Source organism: Cydia fagiglandana, chromosome 11 (assembly GCF_963556715.1).
Source record: "Cydia fagiglandana chromosome 11, ilCydFagi1.1, whole genome shotgun sequence".
Lineage (NCBI taxonomy): Eukaryota > Metazoa > Arthropoda > Insecta > Lepidoptera > Tortricidae > Cydia > Cydia fagiglandana.
This window is the reverse complement of record NC_085942.1, coordinates 233,872-257,645: the sequence shown is the minus strand read 5'-3', so window position 1 is coordinate 257,645 and position 23,774 is coordinate 233,872. Positions and strand designations below refer to the sequence as shown.

General features: G+C 49.2%; 1 protein-coding gene and 2 long non-coding RNA genes across 3 annotated transcripts in view; all 3 read left to right on the top strand.

The window, feature by feature from the left end:
- The window catches only part of LOC134668770 (putative 1-phosphatidylinositol 3-phosphate 5-kinase), a 71,453-nt gene that overhangs the window by 42,480 nt on the left and 5,199 nt on the right, over positions 1 to 23,774 (top strand). Inside the window, exons 21-30 of the mRNA XM_063526228.1 lie at positions 225 to 343; positions 670 to 792; positions 1,518 to 1,640; positions 2,034 to 2,084; positions 2,522 to 2,581; positions 3,128 to 3,219; positions 4,094 to 4,218; positions 9,584 to 9,689; positions 10,721 to 10,853; positions 16,779 to 16,886. Coding sequence (XP_063382298.1) covers positions 225 to 343; positions 670 to 792; positions 1,518 to 1,640; positions 2,034 to 2,084; positions 2,522 to 2,581; positions 3,128 to 3,219; positions 4,094 to 4,218; positions 9,584 to 9,689; positions 10,721 to 10,853; positions 16,779 to 16,886 — 1,040 coding nt within the window. The remainder of the gene's footprint in view (positions 1 to 224; positions 344 to 669; positions 793 to 1,517; positions 1,641 to 2,033; positions 2,085 to 2,521; positions 2,582 to 3,127; positions 3,220 to 4,093; positions 4,219 to 9,583; positions 9,690 to 10,720; positions 10,854 to 16,778; positions 16,887 to 23,774) is intronic.
- Positions 16,955 to 18,252, top strand: LOC134668788 (uncharacterized). Its single transcript, XR_010098825.1, has 2 exons — positions 16,955 to 17,559; positions 17,650 to 18,252. It is a non-coding gene; the product is annotated as an uncharacterized LOC134668788 (long non-coding RNA).
- LOC134668789 (uncharacterized) lies at positions 22,290 to 23,093 on the top strand. The gene is made up of 3 exons (XR_010098826.1): positions 22,290 to 22,399; positions 22,490 to 22,550; positions 22,635 to 23,093. It is a non-coding gene; the product is annotated as an uncharacterized LOC134668789 (long non-coding RNA).

Below are 23,774 nucleotides of genomic sequence, written 5' to 3'. Positions count from 1 at the left end.
TCGGGAACGGACGTTGGATATTTGACTTCCCTGGAACTGCAGGCGTTCATAGGCAACGTAAACCGCTAACAATCGGGCGGTCTACATGCTCATGGTTGGAAATGTACATTGTTTTTTCTAATCATGATCTCTAACTGACAAGATCCTCACAAGATGAAAATTATGATTTTCACTAGAAATGTAAGTTTTTTCTTAACGCAAATATGTTATTTCCCGTCCTGCAGGTATATGAAGATTACTCCGTACGAGATCGAGCTGCCCCCCGACGTGATCTCCACACACTACGACACGAGAGCCATGCGCGACGCGCTCATCGCGCAACTCAACGAACTCGTGCTCAAAGGTATCTCCTGTCGTGCAGGTATATGAAGATAGCTCCGCACGAGATCGAGCTGCCCCCCGAGACACGAGAGCCATGCGCGACGCGCTCATCGCGCAACTAATATCAAATAATATCAATCTCCATTCTTAGACACTTTCACGTTTAAATTAAATTGGATTTTCGGGAAATGTGACTTGTCTTCAAATGAATCATTAAAGCTGGATTAATTGGAATATATTTGTTTTTTTTTAAAACCTTGTAGATAGGTGCGGCCTGGAAAAGGGTTAATGATGTATAAATGTAACGTAAACAGAATACAAACAATGTTGTTTTATGAATGTGTCCAGGCCACGAGACGCTGAGCGTGGTGGCGGAGGCGGGCGCGGAGCAGGACTACCAGGCGTTCAAGCACCACACCGAGCAGATCTCGCTCGCGCTCACACACGCCAAGGAGAACACCACCACGGCAGGTATATGAATGTGTCCAGGCCACGAGACGCTGAGCGTGGTGGCGGAGGCGGGCGCGGAGCAGGACTACCAGGCGTTCAAGCACCACACCGAGCAGATCTCGCTCGCGCTCACACACGCCAAGGAGAACACCACCACGGCAGGTATATGAATGTGTCCAGGCCACGAGACGCTGAGCGTGGTGGCGGAGGCGGGCGCGGAGCAGGACTACCAGGCGTTCAAGCACCACACCGAGCAGATCTCGCTCGCGCTCACACACGCCAAGGAGAACACCACCACGGCAGGTATGCTATTAAGTTATTTTAAAAAAAAACCCTTACAAAGACAATAACTTAGTGTAATAACCAGTCTAATTGTCAAACGTCAAAACGATAGCTACTATATACTATGTTATTGAGTTAGGAATTTTATACGCCGCGCCGTTACAAATAGTCCACTTCCTTTAATTTCGTTTTTATTAATTTTCATTTCTATTATTGCGGAAGCGCCAAAATGGTTATCACTGTACTATTTCCGAAATCCTTAAAGATTTTTATATTGATCGTTATCAAGCTTTTTAATTTGTGCACTAATAGGAAACAAGCCCTAGTACAGTAGAAAATAAAGCTAATAAGTGTAATTACCATCGCTACATGGTATTGGCACTCCTGAAAACCTTGAAAATGACTCCTGAATGTTTTAAGAAAGAGTATAATGATTTGATAATAAATAATGTGTGTGTATACAGGTGTGATCCGTTCCCTGTGGCGCGTGTCGGACGCGCTGATAACGGGCGAGCGCATGTTGCGGGAGGCGCAGGAGACGTGGGCCTCGCCGGCGCCCAAGCCCGCCAAGGCTGTCGACACCACGGGTATGTATTGTCAGGGGTGCGAAACTCCTCACTTCGGCCCCGTTCGGCTCAGCATTGCTCCGAGCAATTATTAGGGTTGACACAACTTGACGTCCCTTTGCGTGCACGACCACAGATCAGACAACCCTAAATAGCCGAAAGGGATAATACCATATATTACAAAGGGACAGCATGATTCGACCCTGAACCGCTGTCAAACTTCGGTTTTGTAGGAAGATTCCTTTCTGTCCGGTAGTACTATTATTTATTCTGTGGTATTATGTTCTTCCTCTGAGCTTGTCGACTACTATAGGCATGGTGTTGCCACAGGCGAAGCTTTTGCTTGACGTCAGTTTTGAAATATATTAATAGTTTCATCATAAAAATTATTTAATAATAATATATTATTTACAGTGGAAGAGAAATCTGACTTGGAAGAGTCGACAGGAGAAAGCGAAAACTCAGGTGACTACCATACCTACTCTTTATTGTTGCCCCCCGCTTACAAGTCAATTCTGACACCAGGACCAGTCTTTTCAAGAGTCTGCGATTCATTCATTCATTCATTTCATTTATTTCTATAACAATAATACATTGTGTTAGAAAACTTATGAACTAATTACATACTTATAATCTAATTAAACGAAGTAAAAGATGGGACATGTCAGCAAATAAGTAAATAAGTTTTCAATAATTAAATTAAACAATTAAATAACAGGTGAAAAGTAGTAATAAAATAATATAATATAATGTCAAATATAAAATGTTATAAAATTTCAATATTTCAATATAAGCAAGGTTAAAAGTCGACGGTTTGAACATTTTGAAAATGTCTTGTAGACGATGGGCAACATATCATAACTTATTGAAGAATATCTGAAACTTACTGCAATATTAAAAAGGAACCACTTATGTGTTCTCAGAGGGGCCCCGCGAGACCCGCGACGAGAAGGACCACCCTGGTAAGACTAATATTAATAATAATCCCAATGGCGGAATCGGAGCAAGTATTGAGGAATATCCCTTAACAGAAATACACCTTTTTAAAAAAATATTTTTTATACATTATTTGTAATTTGATTTTGGAAATTATAAATTATAATAGATGTCATATAATTATAAAGAAAATGTGACCAGGCCCTCCAAGCCTAAATATTTGATAAAATAATTTGATTTTTGTTCCCTAGCAGCATTCGAGAAGTTGCATTAATTAATTAAATTATATAAATTACAAATGGTGTAAGCCACAATCACACAAAATAAATAATTATAAATGCAACATTAAACAGTGCAAAAAAGTTTACACCGACATACGCCGTACGTCATTCAATAATGTTATTATATATAGTTGGTAAAACCAATTTGTTAGTCAGTAAGAACCAGGAAAACTATAGGTCTTTATAATTTTTTTATTTTGAGTGCTAGTAGTAGTGTAAGACAAAGATAGTATGATTCTCTCCGTCTATGATTGAAATGAGACAGTCCTTTGACAACCTATATGTACCGAGCAGGTGGCGAGGAGGACGAGGAGAAAGGAGACAAGAAGACGGTGCGCCAGATCCTGTCGCAGCTGCTCTCCAACAAGGAGGCCTCCCATCAGGTACTAGATTATTACAATGAAACCCAACTCCCACCATCTACCCCGCCACCATTAACATAATTGTAGAAAAACGGGTGCTTAAAAATGGAACATTCCGCCCACCAAAATAAAACCAATCTGTCTTGAAGTTAATTTATTAATTATAATGAAACTACATAGAGCTCACCTCCGTAAGGGTCGGTTGCACCAAACCGTTCGTATCGTTAAAGAGTTCGCTAAATTTTTATGTATGGAAAGTTTCATAGTAAAGCATCGGGGCGCGCCGGCTGACGTTGATCAGTCTGTCAAATGTGGTCGGTGCTACTGGCACTAAGTCATGTTGGAGTTGTGCGCCCCGGCCCCCGCCGTGTCGCGCCCGCAGCGCGCCGACACTCCCTCCCGTCCCCGCTGCTGCTAGTGCTGCTTAGAGTAGAGTGCTGCAGTAGAGTACTACCGCGCGGCCGCGTTATAGTCACTCACGCCAGTTTTAGTGATCACAATTGGGACCTACGCCTATAAATCGCTATACAATAACCTTGTCCTCTATAGGTCATTAACTTGTTAAGTTTGTCATTGGATATACCCGTTATGAAGTTATGATTACGATCAAAGATTCACCAAGAATAATTATTACCGTTCAAATAAAATGTCTGAAGGGTGTGCTCTTGAAGGGCGTCATATATTATTATACCTATTCGTAACGTAGGTAATGAAACATTTGAAACAAATCACGTATCTACTATCTACTCGCACACAACTGACACAACACATCTTACACTCTCGCATCTCTTATAACAAGTATACTTATTAGGTCATTTTTTTCCACTTCTTGTAAAGTAATTTATAAACCGAATTCGTGGTCGTGTAATGATCAGCATGTTCTGTGTTGTTGTAGAACGGAATGATAATCTCCCATGGCCTGGTCCCGGTGGTGGTGCAAGTCGGTGAGGTGGGCTCCGTGATCGCGGCCGCGCTCGCCTCCGTCACCTACCACCGCTCGCTGCGGCTGCAGAGACACAGGTATCTGCATGTTCTGTGTTGTTGTAGAACGGAATGATAATCTCCCATGGCCTGGTCCCGGTGGTGGTGCAAGTCGGTGAGGTGGGCTCCGTGATCGCGGCCGCGCTCGCCTCCGTCACCTACCACCGCTCGCTGCGACTGCAGAGACACAAGTATCTGCATGTTCTGTGTTGTTGTAGAACGGAATGATAATCTCCCATGGCCTGGTCCCGGTGGTGGTGCAAGTCGGTGAGGTGGGCTCCGTGATCGCGGCCGCGCTCGCCTCCGTCACCTACCACCGCTCGCTGCGGCTGCAGAGACACAGGTATCTGCATGTTCTGTGTTGTTGTAGAACGGAATGATAATCTCCCATGGCCTGGTCCCGGTGGTGGTGCAAGTCGGTGAGGTGGGCTCCGTGATCGCGGCCGCGCTCGCCTCCGTCACCTACCACCGCTCGCTGCGACTGCAGAGACACAAGTATCTGCATGTTCTGTGTTGTTGTAGAACGGAATGATAATCTCCCATGGCCTGGTCCCGGTGGTGGTGCAAGTCGGTGAGGTGGGCTCCGTGATCGCGGCCGCGCTCGCCTCCGTCACCTACCACCGCTCGCTGCGACTGCAGAGACACAGGTATCTGCATGTTCTGTGTTTTTGTAGAACGGAATGATAATCTCACATGGCCTGGTCCCGGTGGTGGTGCAAGTCGGTGAGGTGGGCTCCGTGATCGCGGCCGCGCTCGCCTCCGTCACCTACCACCGCTCGCTGCGACTGCAGAGACACAAGTATCTGCATGTTCTGTGTTGTTGTAGAACGGAATGATAATCTCACATGACCTGGTCCCGGTGGTGGTGCAAGTCGGTGAGGTGGGCTCCGTGATCGCGGCCGCGCTCGCCTCCGTCACCTACCACCGCTCGCTGCGACTGCAGAGACACAGGTATCTGCATGTTCTGTGTTGTTGTAGAACGGAATGATAATCTCCCATGGCCTGGTCCCGGTGGTGGTGCAAGTCGGTGAGGTGGGCTCCGTGATCGCGGCCGCGCTCGCCTCCGTCACCTACCACCGCTCGCTGCGGCTGCAGAGACACAGGTATCTGCATGTTCTGTGTTGTTGTAGAACGGAATGATAATCTCCCATGGCCTGGTCCCGGTGGTGGTGCAAGTCGGTGAGGTGGGCTCCGTGATCGCGGCCGCGCTCGCCTCCGTCACCTACCACCGCTCGCTGCGACTGCAGAGACACAAGTATCTGCATGTTCTGTGTTGTTGTAGAACGGAATGATAATCTCCCATGGCCTGGTCCCGGTGGTGGTGCAAGTCGGTGAGGTGGGCTCCGTGATCGCGGCCGCGCTCGCCTCCGTCACCTACCACCGCTCGCTGCGGCTGCAGAGACACAGGTATCTGCATGTTCTGTGTTGTTGTAGAACGGAATGATAATCTCCCATGGCCTGGTCCCGGTGGTGGTGCAAGTCGGTGAGGTGGGCTCCGTGATCGCGGCCGCGCTCGCCTCCGTCACCTACCACCGCTCGCTGCGACTGCAGAGACACAAGTATCTGCATGTTCTGTGTTGTTGTAGAACGGAATGATAATCTCCCATGGCCTGGTCCCGGTGGTGGTGCAAGTCGGTGAGGTGGGCTCCGTGATCGCGGCCGCGCTCGCCTCCGTCACCTACCACCGCTCGCTGCGACTGCAGAGACACAGGTATCTGCATGTTCTGTGTTGTTGTAGAACGGAATGATAATCTCACATGGCCTGGTCCCGGTGGTGGTGCAAGTCGGTGAGGTGGGCTCCGTGATCGCGGCCGCGCTCGCCTCCGTCACCTACCACCGCTCGCTGCGACTGCAGAGACACAAGTATCTGCATGTTCTGTGTTGTTGTAGAACGGAATGATAATCTCACATGACCTGGTCCCGGTGGTGGTGCAAGTCGGTGAGGTGGGCTCCGTGATCGCGGCCGCGCTCGCCTCCGTCACCTACCACCGCTCGCTGCGACTGCAGAGACACAGGTATCTGCATGTTCTGTGTTGTTGTAGAACGGAATGATAATCTCACATGGCCTGGTCCCGGTGGTGGTGCAAGTCGGTGAGGTGGGCTCCGTCATCGCGGCCGCGCTCGCCTCCGTCACCTACCACCGCTCGCTGCGACTGCAGAGACACAAGTATCTGCATGTTCTGTGTTGTTGTAGAACGGAATGATAATCTCACATGGCCTGGTCCCGGTGGTGGTGCAAGTCGGTGAGGTGGGCTCCGTGATCGCGGCCGCGCTCGCCTCCGTCACCTACCACCGCTCGCTGCGACTGCAGAGACACAAGTATCTGCATGTTCTGTGTTGTTGTAGAACGGAATGATAATCTCACATGACCTGGTCCCGGTGGTGGTGCAAGTCGGTGAGGTGGGCTCCGTGATCGCGGCCGCGCTCGCCTCCGTCACCTACCACCGCTCGCTGCGACTGCAGAGACACAGGTATCTGCATGTTCTGTGTTGTTGTAGAACGGAATGATAATCTCACATGGCCTGGTCCCGGTGGTGGTGCAAGTCGGTGAGGTGGGCTCCGTCATCGCGGCCGCGCTCGCCTCCGTCACCTACCACCGCTCGCTGCGACTGCAGAAACACAGGTATCTGCATGTTCTGTGTTGTTGTAGAACGGAATGATAATCTCACATGGCCTGGTCCCGGTGGTGGTGCAAGTCGGTGAGGTGGGCTCCGTCATCGCGGCCGCGCTCGCCTCCGTCACCTACCACCGCTCGCTGCGACTGCAGAGACACAAGTATCTGCATGTTCTGTGTTGTTGTAGAACGGAATGATAATCTCACATGACCTGGTCCCGGTGGTGGTGCAAGTCGGTGAGGTGGGCTCCGTGATCGCGGCCGCGCTCGCCGCCGTCACCTACCACCGCTCGCTGCGGCTGCAGAGACACAGGTATCTGCATGTTCTGTGTTGTTGTAGAACGGAATGATAATCTCACATGACCTGGTCCCGGTGGTGGTGCAAGTCGGTGAGGTGGGCTCCGTCATCGCGGCCGCGCTCGCCTCCGTCACCTACCACCGCTCGCTGCGACTGCAGAGACACAGGTATTTGCATGTTCTGTGTTGTTGTAGAACGGAATGATAATCTCACATGGCCTGGTCCCGGTGGTGGTGCAAGTCGGTGAGGTGGGCTCCGTCATCGCGGCCGCGCTCGCCTCCGTCACCTACCACCGCTCGCTGCGACTGCAGAGACACAAGTATCTGCATGTTCTGTGTTGTTGTAGAACGGAATGATAATCTCACATGACCTGGTCCCGGTGGTGGTGCAAGTCGGTGAGGTGGGCTCCGTGATCGCGGCCGCGCTCGCCTCCGTCACCTACCACCGCTCGCTGCGGCTGCAGAGACACAGGTATCTGCATGTTCTGTGTTGTTGTAGAACGGAATGATAATCTCACATGGCCTGGTCCCGGTGGTGGTGCAAGTCGGTGAGGTGGGCTCCGTGATCGCGGCCGCGCTCGCCTCCGTCACCTACCACCGCTCGCTGCGACTGCAGAGACACAGGTATCTGCATGTTCTGTGTTGTTGTAGAACGGAATGATAATCTCACATGGCCTGGTCCCGGTGGTGGTGCAAGTCGGTGAGGTGGGCTCCGTGATCGCGGCCGCGCTCGCCTCCGTCACCTACCACCGCTCGCTGCGACTGCAGAGACACAGGTATCTTATTAATTATATCTTGCTTATAGGAACTTGGTATTCGTTCTGCGGCAGTGTCACGGGTTTTCCAGCATAAGAGCTATACGCGCACTGTACGAAGCCCTGGTCAGAAGCCACATGGAGAGCAGTTCTTGTGTCTGGAGCCCAAATGAGGCGAAATACAAGTTTATGCTAGAACGAATCCAAAATAAATTCATCAGGTTCTTGTACCTAAAGTTGTATGGAGTGTACTTATCCCTTCTATCCTCGAATGTACCCAACCCTGTTTGTGCTCGGAATGGTGGGAAGGAGAGGTTCGGAGAGGTTAGAAGGAAATTGGCACTAGCCTCTTATATATTTAAGCTATACTGCAAAACGTAATTCAAGACCAAAAAAAGTAAAAAATGTTGCCACTTTTTTACTAGCGCGTCTTGTATTTATGTACAAATAAATAAATAAAAGTACTTTTTTAAATAGTAGGAGTAAAATTACTAATGAATAAATTATCTTAGCGTGATTATTTATCAAAAGGAATTTACAATTTTAGAAACAAATTATTGCAATGGCAACATTGTCTCACTTTTTTTGGTCTTGAATTACGTTTTGCAGTATAGTGCGAGGAAAAATCAATAACCCAGAGTTACTAGAGACGATAGGTGTTTGTGCGCCGCCACGGTACGTGTGGCGGAGGCGCAGACCGCCTCTGCTGGTTGAGCCGCACGCGCGCACCGGATTGATGCGCACGGCCCCGCGGACGAGAGCCTTGCGCACATTTAACCAAGTTGCCAATCGAACTGACGTATTTAATTGTTCTGAAAGTGAATTTGTAAAGGTTACTTTGTTTGTGTTGTGTTATTCTTAGCTTAGTTATAGTACTTATAGTATATACCTAATAATAGCCTGCCTACACTATCGCATTGGGAAACTGTTATGATAGCTGTAAGATTTATTAATTCTTCTTCTTCCTGGCGTTATCCCGGCATTTTGCCACGGCTCATGGGAGCCTGGGGTCCGCTTGACAACTAATCCCATGATTTGACGTAGGCACTAGTTTTTACGAAAGCGACTGCCATCTGACCTTCCAACCCAGAGGGGAAACTAGGCCTTATTAGGATTAGTCCGGTTTCCTCACGATGTTTTCCTTCACCGAAAAGCGACTGGCAAATATCAAATGATATTTCGTACATAAGTTCCGAAAAACTCATTGGTACGAGCCGGGATTTGAACCCGCGACCTCCGGATTGAAAGTCGCACGCTCTTACCGCTAGGCCACCAGCGCTTGTAAGATTTATTAATTAATTAAATAAAAATAAATTAATTACACGAGCTGTTTTCAACCTCATTTTCCTGGTATAGGGGGCCATACCAGGAAAATAGCATTGGCCCCATAGTAAAAGGTGCGACTACCTACATATTCTCTTAAGAGGTGAAAGGTTATGGTTTTCGTTAAATTATTTACCTTCCGGATGTTTTGTTAATTGCCCTGACCAAACTTTATTGTTATCTTTTCCATTTTTGCCGAGGACGATTTTGTAGCTTTATCCTCGTAAGTCCCCGCGTACTTGTACAAGTAAAAATTAAATTCGAGTTATGAACTCTTATAGAAATAAAAGAAAGTTCCAAATTCAAAAGCGCAAAAATTGACTTGCGTTTTACGAGGCTATATACGGCACGATTGTAGACCACAGTTTTTGACCGCCAAACCCATCTAATAGATGCATTTTGTTAAATTGTGCAGCACCCAGTCGGAAGCCGAGGAAGCTGAAGCCGGGACGGGAAAAGACCGAGTCGACGGCGACAAGAGTAAGGCCAAGTCCAACGACCACATCGAGGTTTTACTTAAGGTACCCATTTCAACCTGCCTATTATTCGCCTTTATACGACCAGGACTGCTGAGAAGCAGTACGACTGGCAGGGTCGCCACGCAGACAAAACATCCTCCAGACTGAGCATAGTCGCGACCCCTTCTGCCACGCATACGGTAGTTTTACTCCATGTTCGAGTCGAAAGTGTCTTTGAATGAATGAATAAATAATATTTATTTCAGGACTAGTCCCATATTATGTTAGTAAAAAGTTTGGTACATACTTAAATTTAGTGTTAGTGCAAAGCAACATAAATAAAATTTAACAAATAAAACTTAAAAACGTATAATCTACTCTCTCTCTTTGTGTGGCGTCCGTGTCTTTGAACGGACCAATCACGGCATCGGCACCCGCAACCCCGCATTTTTGGCATCATCGGTTGCATGAAATAATTGCTCTAAACTCGGTCTAGAGGATTCCTAGTGTATGGGTCGCCATGAAGCGACCTTCTATCCTGGCAGGGTCGCCATGAAATATGATACGGAAGCGAGGAAAGTAACACCACTATAATCGGGTAAATACTGAATACTTTAAATAGGATACTGTTGGCCTTATATACTAATTTACATCCTTTGTCTGAGTTAAATCATGTGGTAAATCGCAATGAATCATAATAATATTAATTGTATTTTATTGTGTCGTCTGGGGTTACATTAGAATGTCGATTATTATTGAAGCGTGAAAGAGAATTATAATTTATCTATTTGCCAGCTGATCAGCTGTGGTCAGCTGTGTGGCCTCACTACATCTATTCAACAACTTTTATGCTCGTTTATAACCGCAACTAATTCAAGTTAACATAATGTAGAACTTGCCGCTGAGCAGTAACACTTTAACCTTCATCAAAATAAATAAATGCATGGCGTACCGCAAGGAAGCTCATTAGGTCCATTTTTTTAGGACAAAAATCTATGATGTTTAGAAAGAAATAAAAGACTCTGTCAGTCCTGACAGCCACTGTCAGTTAATTGACGTCATAAATGAAGATAAATATGGTATAAATTGTTCAGGATGGGTTGTTGTGCCGCATATACTACGCGCCGCAGTTCCACCGGCTGCGGCACGCGCTGCTCGCGGCGCTCGACGACCGCGAGCAGCCGCGCGCCGGGGACGCGCGCTGCTGCGACGACCGCAGGGACAAAGGTGATCTAGTTACATTACCACAGGATGGGTTGTTGTGCCGCATATACTACGCGCCGCAGTTCCACCGGCTGCGGCACGCGCTGCTCGCGGCGCTCGACGACCGCGAGCAGCCGCGCGCCGGGGACGCGCGCTGCTGCGACGACCGCAGGGACAAAGGTGATCTAGTTACATTACCACAGGATGGGTTGTTGTGCCGCATATACTACGCGCCGCAGTTCCACCGGCTGCGGCACGCGCTGCTCGCGGCGCTCGACGACCGCGAGCAGCCGCGCGCCGGGGACGCGCGCTGCTGCGACGACCGCAGGGACAAAGGTGATCTAGTTACATTACCACAGGATGGGTTGTTGTGCCGCATATACTACGCGCCGCAGTTCCACCGGCTGCGGCACGCGCTGCTCGCGGCGCTCGACGACCGCGAGCAGCCGCGCGCCGGGGACGCGCGCTGCTGCGACGACCGCAGGGACAAAGGTGATCTAGTTACATTACCACAGGATGGGTTGTTGTGCCGCATATACTACGCGCCGCAGTTCCACCGGCTGCGGCACGCGCTGCTCGCGGCGCTCGACGACCGCGAGCAGCCGCGCGCCGGGGACGCGCGCTGCTGCGACGACCGCAGGGACAAAGGTGATCTAGTTACATTACCACAGGATGGGTTGTTGTGCCGCATATACTACGCGCCGCAGTTCCACCGGCTGCGGCACGCGCTGCTCGCGGCGCTCGACGACCGCGAGCAGCCGCGCGCCGGGGACGCGCGCTGCTGCGACGACCGCAGGGACAAAGGTGATCTAGTTACATTACCACAGGATGGGTTGTTGTGCCGCATATACTACGCGCCGCAGTTCCACCGGCTGCGGCACGCGCTGCTCGCGGCGCTCGACGACCGCGAGCAGCCGCGCGCCGGGGACGCGCGCTGCTGCGACGACCGCAGGGACAAAGGTGATCTAGTTACATTACCACAGGATGGGTTGTTGTGCCGCATATACTACGCGCCGCAGTTCCACCGGCTGCGGCACGCGCTGCTCGCGGCGCTCGACGACCGCGAGCAGCCGCGCGCCGGGGACGCGCGCTGCTGCGACGACCGCAGGGACAAAGGTGATCTAGTTACATTACCACAGGATGGGTTGTTGTGCCGCATATACTACGCGCCGCAGTTCCACCGGCTGCGGCACGCGCTGCTCGCGGCGCTCGACGACCGCGAGCAGCCGCGCGCCGGGGACGCGCGCTGCTGCGACGACCGCAGGGACAAAGGTGATCTAGTTACATTACCACAGGATGGGTTGTTGTGCCGCATATACTACGCGCCGCAGTTCCACCGGCTGCGGCACGCGCTGCTCGCGGCGCTCGACGACCGCGAGCAGCCGCGCGCCGGGGACGCGCGCTGCTGCGACGACCGCAGGGACAAAGGTGATCTAGTTACATTACCACAGGATGGGTTGTTGTGCCGCATATACTACGCGCCGCAGTTCCACCGGCTGCGGCACGCGCTGCTCGCGGCGCTCGACGACCGCGAGCAGCCGCGCGCCGGGGACGCGCGCTGCTGCGACGACCGCAGGGACAAAGGTGATCTAGTTACATTACCACAGGATGGGTTGTTGTGCCGCATATACTACGCGCCGCAGTTCCACCGGCTGCGGCACGCGCTGCTCGCGGCGCTCGACGACCGCGAGCAGCCGCGCGCCGGGGACGCGCGCTGCTGCGACGACCGCAGGGACAAAGGTGATCTAGTTACATTACCACAGGATGGGTTGTTGTGCCGCATATACTACGCGCCGCAGTTCCACCGGCTGCGGCACGCGCTGCTCGCGGCGCTCGACGACCGCGAGCAGCCGCGCGCCGGGGACGCGCGCTGCTGCGACGACCGCAGGGACAAAGGTGATCTAGTTACATTACCACAGGATGGGTTGTTGTGCCGCATATACTACGCGCCGCAGTTCCACCGGCTGCGGCACGCGCTGCTCGCGGCGCTCGACGACCGCGAGCAGCCGCGCGCCGGGGACGCGCGCTGCTGCGACGACCGCAGGGACAAAGGTGATCTAGTTACATTACCACAGGATGGGTTGTTGTGCCGCATATACTACGCGCCGCAGTTCCACCGGCTGCGGCACGCGCTGCTCGCGGCGCTCGACGACCGCGAGCAGCCGCGCGCCGGGGACGCGCGCTGCTGCGACGACCGCAGGGACAAAGGTGATCTAGTTACATTACCACAGGATGGGTTGTTGTGCCGCATATACTACGCGCCGCAGTTCCACCGGCTGCGGCACGCGCTGCTCGCGGCGCTCGACGACCGCGAGCAGCCGCGCGCCGGGGACGCGCGCTGCTGCGACGACCGCAGGGACAAAGGTGATCTAGTTACATTACCACAGGATGGGTTGTTGTGCCGCATATACTACGCGCCGCAGTTCCACCGGCTGCGGCACGCGCTGCTCGCGGCGCTCGACGACCGCGAGCAGCCGCGCGCCGGGGACGCGCGCTGCTGCGACGACCGCAGGGACAAAGGTGATCTAGTTACATTACCACAGGATGGGTTGTTGTGCCGCATATACTACGCGCCGCAGTTCCACCGGCTGCGGCACGCGCTGCTCGCGGCGCTCGACGACCGCGAGCAGCCGCGCGCCGGGGACGCGCGCTGCTGCGACGACCGCAGGGACAAAGGTGATCTAGTTACATTACCACAGGATGGGTTGTTGTGCCGCATATACTACGCGCCGCAGTTCCACCGGCTGCGGCACGCGCTGCTCGCGGCGCTCGACGACCGCGAGCAGCCGCGCGCCGGGGACGCGCGCTGCTGCGACGACCGCAGGGACAAAGGTGATCTAGTTACATTACCACAGGATGGGTTGTTGTGCCGCATATACTACGCGCCGCAGTTCCACCGGCTGCGGCACGCGCTGCTCGCGGCGCTCGACGACCGCGAGCAGCCGCGCGCCGGGGACGCGCGCTGCTGCGACGACCGCAGGGACAAAGGTGATCTAGTTACATTACCACAGGATGGGTTGTTGTGCCGCATATACTACGCGCCGCAGTTCCACCGGCTGCGGCACGCGCTGCTCGCGGCGCTCGACGACCGCGAGCAGCCGCGCGCCGGGGACGCGCGCTGCTGCGACGACCGCAGGGACAAAGGTGATCTAGTTACATTACCACAGGATGGGTTGTTGTGCCGCATATACTACGCGCCGCAGTTCCACCGGCTGCGGCACGCGCTGCTCGCGGCGCTCGACGACCGCGAGCAGCCGCGCGCCGGGGACGCGCGCTGCTGCGACGACCGCAGGGACAAAGGTGATCTAGTTACATTACCACAGGATGGGTTGTTGTGCCGCATATACTACGCGCCGCAGTTCCACCGGCTGCGGCACGCGCTGCTCGCGGCGCTCGACGACCGCGAGCAGCCGCGCGCCGGGGACGCGCGCTGCTGCGACGACCGCAGGGACAAAGGTGATCTAGTTACATTACCACAGGATGGGTTGTTGTGCCGCATATACTACGCGCCGCAGTTCCACCGGCTGCGGCACGCGCTGCTCGCGGCGCTCGACGACCGCGAGCAGCCGCGCGCCGGGGACGCGCGCTGCTGCGACGACCGCAGGGACAAAGGTGATCTAGTTACATTACCACAGGATGGGTTGTTGTGCCGCATATACTACGCGCCGCAGTTCCACCGGCTGCGGCACGCGCTGCTCGCGGCGCTCGACGACCGCGAGCAGCCGCGCGCCGGGGACGCGCGCTGCTGCGACGACCGCAGGGACAAAGGTGATCTAGTTACATTACCACAGGATGGGTTGTTGTGCCGCATATACTACGCGCCGCAGTTCCACCGGCTGCGGCACGCGCTGCTCGCGGCGCTCGACGACCGCGAGCAGCCGCGCGCCGGGGACGCGCGCTGCTGCGACGACCGCAGGGACAAAGGTGATCTAGTTACATTACCACAGGATGGGTTGTTGTGCCGCATATACTACGCGCCGCAGTTCCACCGGCTGCGGCACGCGCTGCTCGCGGCGCTCGACGACCGCGAGCAGCCGCGCGCCGGGGACGCGCGCTGCTGCGACGACCGCAGGGACAAAGGTGATCTAGTTACATTACCACAGGATGGGTTGTTGTGCCGCATATACTACGCGCCGCAGTTCCACCGGCTGCGGCACGCGCTGCTCGCGGCGCTCGACGACCGCGAGCAGCCGCGCGCCGGGGACGCGCGCTGCTGCGACGACCGCAGGGACAAAGGTGATCTAGTTACATTACCACAGGATGGGTTGTTGTGCCGCATATACTACGCGCCGCAGTTCCACCGGCTGCGGCACGCGCTGCTCGCGGCGCTCGACGACCGCGAGCAGCCGCGCGCCGGGGACGCGCGCTGCTGCGACGACCGCAGGGACAAAGGTGATCTAGTTACATTACCACAGGATGGGTTGTTGTGCCGCATATACTACGCGCCGCAGTTCCACCGGCTGCGGCACGCGCTGCTCGCGGCGCTCGACGACCGCGAGCAGCCGCGCGCCGGGGACGCGCGCTGCTGCGACGACCGCAGGGACAAAGGTGATCTAGTTACATTACCACAGGATGGGTTGTTGTGCCGCATATACTACGCGCCGCAGTTCCACCGGCTGCGGCACGCGCTGCTCGCGGCGCTCGACGACCGCGAGCAGCCGCGCGCCGGGGACGCGCGCTGCTGCGACGACCGCAGGGACAAAGGTGATCTAGTTACATTACCACAGGATGGGTTGTTGTGCCGCATATACTACGCGCCGCAGTTCCACCGGCTGCGGCACGCGCTGCTCGCGGCGCTCGACGACCGCGAGCAGCCGCGCGCCGGGGACGCGCGCTGCTGCGACGACCGCAGGGACAAAGGTGATCTAGTTACATTACCACAGGATGGGTTGTTGTGCCGCATATACTACGCGCCGCAGTTCCACCGGCTGCGGCACGCGCTGCTCGCGGCGCTCGACGACCGCGAGCAGCCGCGCGCCGGGGACGCGCGCTGCTGCGACGACCGCAGGGACAAAGGTGATCTAGTTACATTACCACAGGATGGGTTGTTGTGCCGCATATACTACGCGCCGCAGTTCCACCGGCTGCGGCACGCGCTGCTCGCGGCGCTCGACGACCGCGAGCAGCCGCGCGCCGGGGACGCGCGCTGCTGCGACGACCGCAGGGACAAAGGTGATCTAGTTACATTACCACAGGATGGGTTGTTGTGCCGCATATACTACGCGCCGCAGTTCCACCGGCTGCGGCACGCGCTGCTCGCGGCGCTCGACGACCGCGAGCAGCCGCGCGCCGGGGACGCGCGCTGCTGCGACGACCGCAGGGACAAAGGTGATCTAGTTACATTACCACAGGATGGGTTGTTGTGCCGCATATACTACGCGCCGCAGTTCCACCGGCTGCGGCACGCGCTGCTCGCGGCGCTCGACGACCGCGAGCAGCCGCGCGCCGGGGACGCGCGCTGCTGCGACGACCGCAGGGACAAAGGTGATCTAGTTACATTACCACAGGATGGGTTGTTGTGCCGCATATACTACGCGCCGCAGTTCCACCGGCTGCGGCACGCGCTGCTCGCGGCGCTCGACGACCGCGAGCAGCCGCGCGCCGGGGACGCGCGCTGCTGCGACGACCGCAGGGACAAAGGTGATCTAGTTACATTAGACTGGTCGAATTCTGGAAGGATGGTCGCTATTAACCACCCATCGAACACCTATCATAGTTCGATTTTTTAGCATTAGAAAAAAAGGAAACAATCTTGACATGTCTTTTAATTGAAAAACACTTTTTTTAATTAAGTCACGGCAAATACCTATGTAACAATTATGAATCTAATACGATAATTTATATTATTCTGCTTTCATAAGTAATAGTTATTGATTTTTAACTCGTGTGTGGGATCACGAGAACGTTTAGTGAATTCAACAAAAAACAATCTTGAAATATTTGTTGCAGACAAAAGTCTGTGCGATATCGAGGAGGGCTTCATCCGTTCGCTGGCGCACTGCGTGCCCTGGGCGGCCAAGGGCGGGAAGTCAGGATCAACCTTCTGCAAAACCAAAGGTATCAGTATCACAATAAATACCTACTAGCTTCAGATCGCGTCTAAACTCAAATTTGTAACGTAGACATTTTCTTGGATTTTAAATTAATATTTTTGGGTTGAATTCTTTTTCTTCTTTCAACGTTTTTAACAATATCCCAAACTAACTCGATTGATTGCACTTCTTTGCATAATCTGTTGCATTCAGATGCACCGTTTGATGCTTATCTGTTGTCGGGGTTGTCATATGAGTAAAAATAATTAAAACTTGAGATATTTATGTTGTCACTCCAGGAAAACTTTGTATGATTTAGGTATGATTTTTATAGATAGAAAATAATATTGATGTAAAACAAAACATAGAAATTACAGACTGACAAAGTGGCTCTGAAATGAAACATTATTAGATTTAATGATAAAATATATTTCTTAGGCTCAAGAAAGAGTTCTCTAGATAAATCAGTTCAGAATTTTCGAAGGATTTGTGTCTTCAGGGATTGGCACCCTACTTTTGTTTTTGGCCTTTTGTTCTCAACATATGAGAAGGTCATTCTGAGATGACATGCACTTTTGATGTGTGGACCCCTCCGGGGACGCACGCTCGCATGAGCCCTATTTTGTGATAAGACCACACATTCCACATGGTGGTCAAAATGGTGGAAGCAGTTCGAGTCCTTCGGTGTGTTCCACTGAGTAAGTATAAATGGAATTTAGTTGTGATCAATTCAAAAATGGCGCGAAACATTGTGGGTTTGTTCTTAACCAAGTTTTGGTTCTTTACAGAGTTGACTCCTGCTCGAGGGAAGGGAGCGCTCCGCCAGAAGTCCTAACAGCTTCCAGTGCGGTGAGCTAAATTTCGAATTGTTTCATTTTTTCTCTAGCGGCCATAAAGGGCATCGGCTAATATTTCCTTTTCTCGCTTTGCAGGAGCCGGGATGTTTCTAGATGTTTCTAGAAGCTTTTGATGTTTATAGAAGTTTCAAGATGTTTCGAATTTGAAGTTTTAAAATGATGCTGTGGGATCTGTCCCACGTCATCTGCACTGGCCGGCTCCAACCAGGTTAGCAGTCAGCTTCCCGGGGATAGGCGAGGTCACTCCCCGCCGCTCCAGGTCCGGTAGCAGTTTTTGAGGTCGGTCTGATGCATCTTTAATTTTTAAATTGCGTCTGCGCTCGGCTACAAATTTAAAATGTGATTTAGAGCAATAGTTATTTTAATTTAAAGTTTTGAAAGTTCTGGTGCATAAAACTTAGGTATTTCGAAATTTAGTCTTTAGTAATTAATTAATTGGTGTAAACCTTATGACATGAACCTGTGAAGCGACCCAGCTATACCACTGAGCTTTTACACTATAACTTTAGGTTAATAAAGTTTGTTAGATTTAAATTTGTTTAATTGTTTCTCCTCCTGGCTTTCCTACAGCAAGGTTTCCATTTAGTTTATTTTATTTTATTTTATTTTGTTAACATGGCTGTTTCCATTCTTGACAAGCCGGAGCTTTCCATTCATTTATTTTACCCCCTTTCAAAACAGCCGTGTTACAATGGCGCCCAAGAATTTTTCAGGTTTCTAAATAATTACTTGCTGCAGGAAAAGTCTAGACTTATTTTTATGCACCAGAAAATAATTTTGTTTCACTCACCTTTTGTAGAGTATTTTGTTACATTTCAAAGATTTTTTGGGTATTGCATACCATAATTGGGGCATTTGCTCACATTTATGCTGTTTTCTGTACATTTACATGTAATTATTTTCGAAAATCATAGAATTTTGTATGATACATTTAGAGGTTATGAAATTTTGCTGACTTGACAGATGTCAATAACACGTGTTGCATTTTTAGTAAATTTGGATACTATTTTGAAGTTTTGACACTAGAATTTCGTTTGGTTTCACTTTTAACATTTAAATTTCAATGAAAAAATAAGAATTTTGTATTTTGTAACATAAGATAGGAGAACACAATTTTGCCACTTGGGATCACTTGTAGTAACTTAAATTTAGTCCAGAATTTCATATTTAGGAGGAAAATATGTGAATTTTAGTAAAATGTTGTTTTGTGATTTTTATAGATTTGATGGAACTGCACTTTCATAAATGTTTTATAGTGAATTTTGTGACTTTTTATGTTTAACAGTTAAGCCTGAAGGCATAGTAATTTAACCACATACCAAGTATTGTTAAGGAAAACAATAGTTATATTAACATAATTTAATTTCATTTTCTTACACAGCACAGCTTTTGTAAACATGAAGCACCAGAAATTTCAATGCAATAGCATATTTAGTTTAATAAAGTTGAAACGCAACACTCAATTTCACAGCTTAAGGATAGGTACATTTATTTAGGATGGTCAAGCCAATCAGGAGCACATCCTAGGTCCAAGGAGCTGTGGAAGCGATGTCGGCATTTTGTTTTTCAGAAATCTCCGCATAGCCGCAGGGGAAACAGTTTAGTATGGAAGTCTGGTCTGGCAGTAGTGTCCGGCGAGATGCTTGTGGTGTTTCATGATCATTTAACTTCTTAAAGAATGAAGATATTCTTCTTCGGCGTGCTAGCGCTTATAGTTCCAGAACAATTGACATGATTTCATTTTCAAAATTATAAATTCCTGTGATCCGGCAGTCCAGTTGTAGAAATGGCTGGATGCCTTTTGTTTTGTAGTGGTAATATCCAAATTCAGCACGGTTTTGATGTAATCTGTAACAAGTTCACTTAAATTTTGAGGTATGCAATACATTTTTTGGGTTAGTTTAGTTTATTTGACTTTGAAATGACATTTAGCGTTGATTTTGAAGGGAGAGGGAAAATCGTGTGAAATAAGATGATTCCTGATCTCAAGATTTAGTGTTTTACCTGTATTTTTGGTAGTTTTCGGTTAACTCTGTGTAGTTTTGAGTCGCTGATTTAGCGTATTTAATATTTACCGTAATTCGAGTTTTTAACGGTACTTCACACAACGTAAGACTTGTGTTTCATATTAGATGGTAGTTTTCCAAATTAAAATGGTATTTGCAACCAAAGTTTTGTTCTTTGTAGATTAGTTTAAAGTGCAAAGTAAGGTTAAGTCATGGAATTGTTTTTTTTTGACACAGAGTAAGGTGCGTTCGGAAACGCGTAAACTTTAGTAGTGTTTTCTTAAGTTCGTAACGAGTTCAGCGTTTATAAAAACGCTCGTTTTGGAAAATCATTTTGTAATTTGTTTAAATATTGATATTTATTTAGTTAAATACAATATAGTTTTGGTTTATAACGTTACGAGATTTGGTTTTTTAGTACTCAAATTTAATGAGATATATTAATTTGAAGTAGTTTTTTTATTTAGACCTTATTTCGCCAAGAATACAGTTTGTAATCTCGGTTTGAGAATTGGCGGGAATTTCGAATAAGGCTGGCATGTTTAGAATTTTGACACAAGTTTTGGTAGGTTTTCAAGAAGGTGGTATTTTCCAAGGCCTCGCCTACACAAGAACGTTTTGTTTCACGGTTGTCTCGTATGGAGTGTTGGATATTATGGTAAAATATCCAATCACGACTTTATGCACGGTACGTGGTGAACAGCACTGACTGTATTCACTACTAATTTTGTTGCGGGGATGGAAGAACGGGATTTGTAATGCGTGAAGTATGGTAGGGGCGACAGATGAGATATGAACGGTATGGTAAAGTGCGTGATGTATAAATGGGGCGAAACAACTTGCTCACTTTTAAGGTCAGAGCGAGTCCTTAACATAGCCAAAGGTTTGGATTTCGGTAGTAGGTTTCGAGTGCTTACCACACTCGAGCACGGTTTTGTGCAATTTTGCGTATTTGTGGCTACGCATTTGGTCGGTATGGGGTTCATACCCAGCAGTTACCATTTTTGAGGGGCTGTTTTAAATTGGGTTCTTGCTTTTTTGGACATATCGACCGCGGTACCCCTTTTGGTTTGGTACCTTTTGTTTATCGTGTTGACGATCCAATGAGCCATTTTTGAAGGCATTGGAACGGCACTCGGTGTCTCCGCCACCTTTTTCATGCCTGCTACCGCAATGCAACTCAGTCAAATGGTTGTAGTTTTTTCAGTTTAGTATGGTTTTAGAGTTTAGGGGAGTTATCCTTGGACGCACGACCCCTCGTCTTGTACCAGTCGTCGTGCCGCCAAGGACGACAAACCACTCACCTGCTATATACCTCGTTTTTGTTTAGGTATACCATTTTTTTTGTTTTGGTTTTTGATTCCGGAGAGTTGGGGGGACAGGTGTGCCTCACCAACTCAAAGGGCCGTTTTGGATTTTTTGGGTTTAATTTGATGATTGTTGTCTACCTGAAGGGTTGGGACAGGCCTTAGTGTCCTCAACCGGTAGGGTTACAAAAAAAGGTTTTCGTTGAAGGCTTATAGTTAGGGGACTATTATGGGTCTCATTTTCGCCCGGTCTAGCTGAGTTTTATTTTAGGAATGCTGAACATCGGTCCTGGCGGTTGGTTTTTGGCTTTCTCAGCACAACAAGCTTTTATCGCGTTGTACTGAGAAGGCCAACGGTTTGTTTACGGGTTGGAAAGATAGACGGAGGTTTTTTTCTATGTGCAGCGCAGTTGGCCGCATAGTTTTTTTTCACCTTCCGTGGTACTGACGTGGGTTCGAGATTATTATTTAGATTTTTTTGTTCGGTCAGAACAGCAGTTATTTTAAATTGTTTAATGTTAGTATGATTTTACTTTAAGATTTTTTGGGGGTTCGTTTGAGCATTTTTGGTATGTTTTGAATCTCGAAGTTGCGTCAGACTTTTTGTTTACATTCTAGGTTTTCTAGGTCAGTTTGAGTAGGTTAGTTTTCTTGCCTTCACTTTGTTTTAAATTTTGTTTTAGGATGAAAGTCGCTGAGGACAGCGAGCGGTTCACCTACGTTGAACCTTAAAATCGGGGAGGGGGGTATTGTAACGTAGACATTTTCTTGGATTTTAAATTAATATTTTTGGGTTGAATTCTTTTTCTTCTTTCAACGTTTTTAACAATATCCCAAACTAACTCGATTGATTGCACTTCTTTGCATAATCTGTTGCATTCAGATGCACCGTTTGATGCTTATCTGTTGTCGGGGTTGTCATATGAGTAAAAATAATTAAAACTTGAGATATTTATGTTGTCACTCCAGGAAAACTTTGTATGATTTAGGTATGATTTTTATAGATAGAAAATAATATTGATGTAAAACAAAACATAGAAATTACAGACTGACAAAGTGGCTCTGAAATGAAACATTATTAGATTTAATGATAAAATATATTTCTTAGGCTCAAGAAAGAGTTCTCTAGATAAATCAGTTCAGAATTTTCGAAGGATTTGTGTCTTCAGGGATTGGCACCCTACTTTTGTTTTTGGCCTTTTGTTCTCAACATATGAGAAGGTCATTCTGAGATGACATGCACTTTTGATGTGTGGACCCCTCCGGGGACGCACGCTCGCATGAGCCCTATTTTGTGATAAGACCACACATTCCACATGGTGGTCAAAATGGTGGAAGCAGTTCGAGTCCTTCGGTGTGTTCCACTGAGTAAGTATAAATGGAATTTAGTTGTGATCAATTCAAAAATGGCGCGAAACATTGTGGGTTTGTTCTTAACCAAGTTTTGGTTCTTTACAGAGTTGACTCCTGCTCGAGGGAAGGGAGCGCTCCGCCAGAAGTCCTAACAGCTTCCAGTGCGGTGAGCTAAATTTCGAATTGTTTCATTTTTTTCTCTAGCGGCCATAAAGGGGATCGGCTAATATTTCCTTTTCTCGCTTTGCAGGAGCCGGGATGTTTCTAGATGTTTCTAGAAGCTTTTGATGTTTATAGAAGTTTCAAGATGTTTCGAATTTGAAGTTTTAAAATGATGCTGTGGGATCTGTCCCACGTCATCTGCACTGGCCGGCTCCAACCAGGTTAGCAGTCAGCTTCCCGGGGATAGGCGAGGTCACTCCCCGCCGCTCCAGGTCCGGTAGCAGTTTTTGAGGTCGGTCTGATGCATCTTTAATTTTTAAATTGCGTCTGCGCTCGGCTACAAATTTAAAATGTGATTTAGAGCAATAGTTATTTTAATTTAAAGTTTTGAAAGTTCTGGTGCATAAAACTTAGGTATTTCGAAATTTAGTCTTTAGTAATTAATTAATTGGTGTAAACCTTATGACATGAACCTGTGAAGCGACCCAGCTATACCACTGAGCTTTTACACTATAACTTTAGGTTAATAAAGTTTGTTAGATTTAAATTTGTTTAATTGTTTCTCCTCCTGGCTTTCCTACAGCAAGGTTTCCATTTAGTTTATTTTATTTTATTTTATTTTGTTAACATGGCTGTTTCCATTCTTGACAAGCCGGAGCTTTCCATTCATTTATTTTACCCCCTTTCAAAACAGCCGTGTTACAAATTATCCCCTCCCATGCCTCACCCTTCTTCAACTCTCGAACTATATGCAACCCCCATAGCACCCTTGGGTGATGAAATCCGGGATGAAAACTAGTATACATACGAGTATGTCCTTTTTCCGGTAATGATATCGGTGCACCAAATTACACCAATCATTGAAGGTAGCCGTTTTTAAATGACGGAGGAACAAATATCCAAACACAATTTTTCAGATTTATATGTGACTACTTTGAGTTCGTCTGCGTGGGATAATAATGATGATAATTGATAAAAACTATCCTACGTCCTTCCTCGGGCCTCAATTCCTCAAACTAGCTCCATAACAAAATACAAATGTCATCTAAATCGGCATAATAGCGGTTTAAGCGTGAAGGGGTAACAGAAAGACAGACTTAGTGATTACATTGGAGGGATTAGTAGATACTAAAGTCCCACGTATGTATGTTTTTTGTTATGTATGTTTAGTCAGTGTTTTAACACTTAAAATAAAATTTGCCACTGACTCAGTAAACCCAAGAAATGA